Below are 3,103 nucleotides of genomic sequence, written 5' to 3' on the forward strand. Positions count from 1 at the left end.
GAAAGCATTCGATAAAGTTCCCCATTCTCGCTTAATGACGAAACTTAGCCGGCTTAACATACATGAAAAAATTGTTAATTGGATCTCAAGTTTTTTAACCGATCGCTACCAATTTGTTTCCGTAAATGATCACATTTCCGCTTTAGCACATTTCCGCTTTAGCACAAGTTAAATCTGGCGTTCCCCAGGGATCCGTACTTGGCCCAGTCTTATTCTTAATTTACATTAATGACATCAGTAACAACCTGACCTCAAATGTTCGATTGTTTGCAGATGACTGCGTGCTTTACAGACAAATTATCACCTCTGAAGACGCTAATATTTTACAGGCCGACCTAAACAAAATTTCACTTTGGTGCGAGCAATGACAAATGGAAATTAATGTTTCTAAAACAAAAACTATGACATTTACCAGAGCCAGTAACGTTCACTTAAGTTCATATTTTATGAACAGCATGTGCATAGAGAATGTGTATACATTAAAATATTTGGGAGTCCATTTAACTTCTAACCTTACATGGAATGATCACATTGATGAAATAATTTCGAAAGCAAATAAAACACTTGGTTTCATTAAGCGAAATTTATATTTAGCAAATCAGTCAACTAAATTGTTAGCTTACACAGCTCTAGTTCGCTCAAAGATTGAATACGCTTCCATAATATGGAATCCAAATCAGACTTACTTAATAAACAAGCTGGAATCTTTACAAAATAAAGCAGCGCGCGTCATCACTAAAACATACTCTAGAACATCCACCATCACGGCTATCAAAAATTCCCTCCAATTACCATCTCTAGAAACACGACGACTGTTAGCACTACTTTCCCACTTCCACAGATTGTATCATGCCCCGTCATCCTTTACTGCATCCCATATCAAACCCCCACAAAAAATTTTCCCCCGCCTCGACCATCCCTTCAAAGTGCGTCCCATGTTTGCGCGTACGAATCTCCTGCGACAATCACCGCTCTTTCTTGCTATTCATCACTGGAACAAGCTGCCAAAAGAAATTGCTTCTATACGTGATCATGACTCATTTGTAAGTAATTTGAAACGCAGTTTTACGCATGTTGGGTAAAAGCAGAATTTTATGCCTTTGACGCATTGTAAGTGTATCTACATGCTTTGTACGGAGTGTTGTTGTTTTTTTTCATCATGTATGCGATTCTCTCTCCTTTTTTTCTTTTTATATTTTCTTGTTGTATTCGGTGATCTTTACCGCGATGTTCTATATTGCCTTGCCCCCCCCTAATTGTGTTTGAAATATCCTGTTGTTAACCCCCCCCCCCCCCCTATGTAATGCCCATAAGGGCCTTTAGGGTATCTGAATAAAAACAAAAAAAATTTGAAAACTCGAAATCGTTGCTGGGATGAAATGGGGGTAAAATAAGAGTTAATTGATAACCAATAAAGTCAACGAGAAAACAACCATGGCGCCAAATTTGAAAGGCGACCAGTGTCGAGGAGGCGTCAACACTTTCACATTTTTTTTGTGCAGGTAGCAGCGGTGATCTCTATTTTTTCTTTTTTCAGCCAAGACAGAGACCACTTTTCTTGGCTCATGGACAATGTATCTAGGAACCTGTGGCCAGGACAACGCTGGACAGCATGCATCAGCAAGCTCGAAAAAAAAGCACGAAACAGTAAATAAAAAGTGATCATTTTCATTTTCATTCTAGGGGTTTTGTGCACGAATTACTCTGGAATGCACAAAGCTTGTAATAATTGACAGGCGACCATTAACAAGCTGTGAATTTTTGTGCATTGTCTACTCCAGAACACAAATCCTGTGTTAATTGACGGGTGACACAGTAACGACTCTTACACAGTGTACGAGCACTACACCAGACACACTACAGAAGACAAAGCAAACCACAGAAGACAAGACAGACTACAGAAGTGAACACAGACTACACAAGACAGACTATAAAAGACAAGACAGACTACAGAAGACAGGACAGACTACAAAGGACAAGACAGACTACAAAAGACAGGACAGACTACAGAAGACAATACAGACTACACAAGACATGCCCAAAATACGACAAGACTACAGACTATAGAAATTTTCTGTCTTAGAATCCTGTAGTGTGTTTTGACTTGGAATATTAAGAGAACTGAAGCGGAAAACGTGAGAAGATTAAAACGTTATTGGTTACATGTCTTTCAGGTCAGTGCTTGCGGTTTAGTATGCGCTTAGATTCCTACTAAATCTGAAAAGCGAAAACCGGTTTCTTTTTACTGGTTTCCTTTCCAGTACCAGCCAGTCATCAAAACGGTTGCTATGAATTATTTCAATATTTTTAATGGTTTGCTTGCTGCTGCTGACTGGAGATGTAGATCTTCACCGAGGGCCTACCACCCGCTCCGTGTCTTCACTCTAACAGATGAAATCATTTCATCTGGATCCATCAATTTTGGTCAGCTCTTGGTCAAATGGATGTCACATCTTGGTAACTGTTTTCTTTGACTCTCTGAGTCATAGCAATCCTGCAAGATACTGAAATATACTGAAGCCTGCAATAATTTGTCTTCCCTTTTTCCGCCGAACACATTCAGGTTGGCAGGGCTCAGACGCAACCGCGTCGTAATGAACTACGCTCATTAGTAGCCAAATTATAGAACTTCAAAATAAAAAGAAATGTTATGGCTACATCAGCAGTTTGTTTCGATTACATCGTACGTGAGACAAGTTATTCGTGAATCGATCAACTCGAGAAGAAACTAGTTAACTTCGCTTGCAGTCAACCCCAGGTGCCTCGTTTTTAGCCTCGTTACAAGATTTTTTCAACAAGGAATGCAGCATATATAACTTTATCGCTCATAAGGAGCAGGGAATTAAGGTACTTTGTTACAAATGCATGCTGAGTTTGAGCTGTCCTTTAGGCTTTCTAAAATTATTCTGTCGGAATGTATAAGTGCGAAAGCACTAATCCGGAGGTTCAGAGGCTAGAAAGACCGTCTCTTACCGATATTTGTCCACTCTGCCCCAAGCATAAAAAAATGGGAAGAAAAGGAACTAAAAATATCCAAGAATGGGAGTAGAGCCCGCGGTGACGCGAGCAAAGGCCGCTGCGCAAGACTACGTGGATATCGATC

At 39.9% G+C, this 3,103-nt stretch overlaps 1 protein-coding gene across 1 annotated transcript; it reads left to right on the forward strand.

Annotated features, from left to right (window-relative positions):
- The first annotated feature begins 371 nt into the window (after nt 1–371).
- On the forward strand, nt 372–1,131 carry LOC144104007 (uncharacterized). Its single transcript, XM_077636791.1, has one exon. It carries the CDS (start codon nt 372–374, stop codon nt 1,080–1,082), a length of 711 nt encoding a protein of 236 aa, XP_077492917.1. The 3' UTR covers nt 1,083–1,131.
- Nucleotides 1,132–3,103: the final 1,972 nt, after the last annotated feature.

The sequence above is a fragment of the Amblyomma americanum genome, chromosome 1 (genome assembly GCF_052857255.1).
Source record: "Amblyomma americanum isolate KBUSLIRL-KWMA chromosome 1, ASM5285725v1, whole genome shotgun sequence".
Classification (NCBI taxonomy): domain Eukaryota; kingdom Metazoa; phylum Arthropoda; class Arachnida; order Ixodida; family Ixodidae; genus Amblyomma; species Amblyomma americanum.

Coding starts and splice junctions, on each gene's coding strand:
- LOC144104007 (XM_077636791.1), top strand. CDS start 372: ATGGAAATTAATGTTTCTAAAACAAAAACTATGACATTTACCAGAGCC.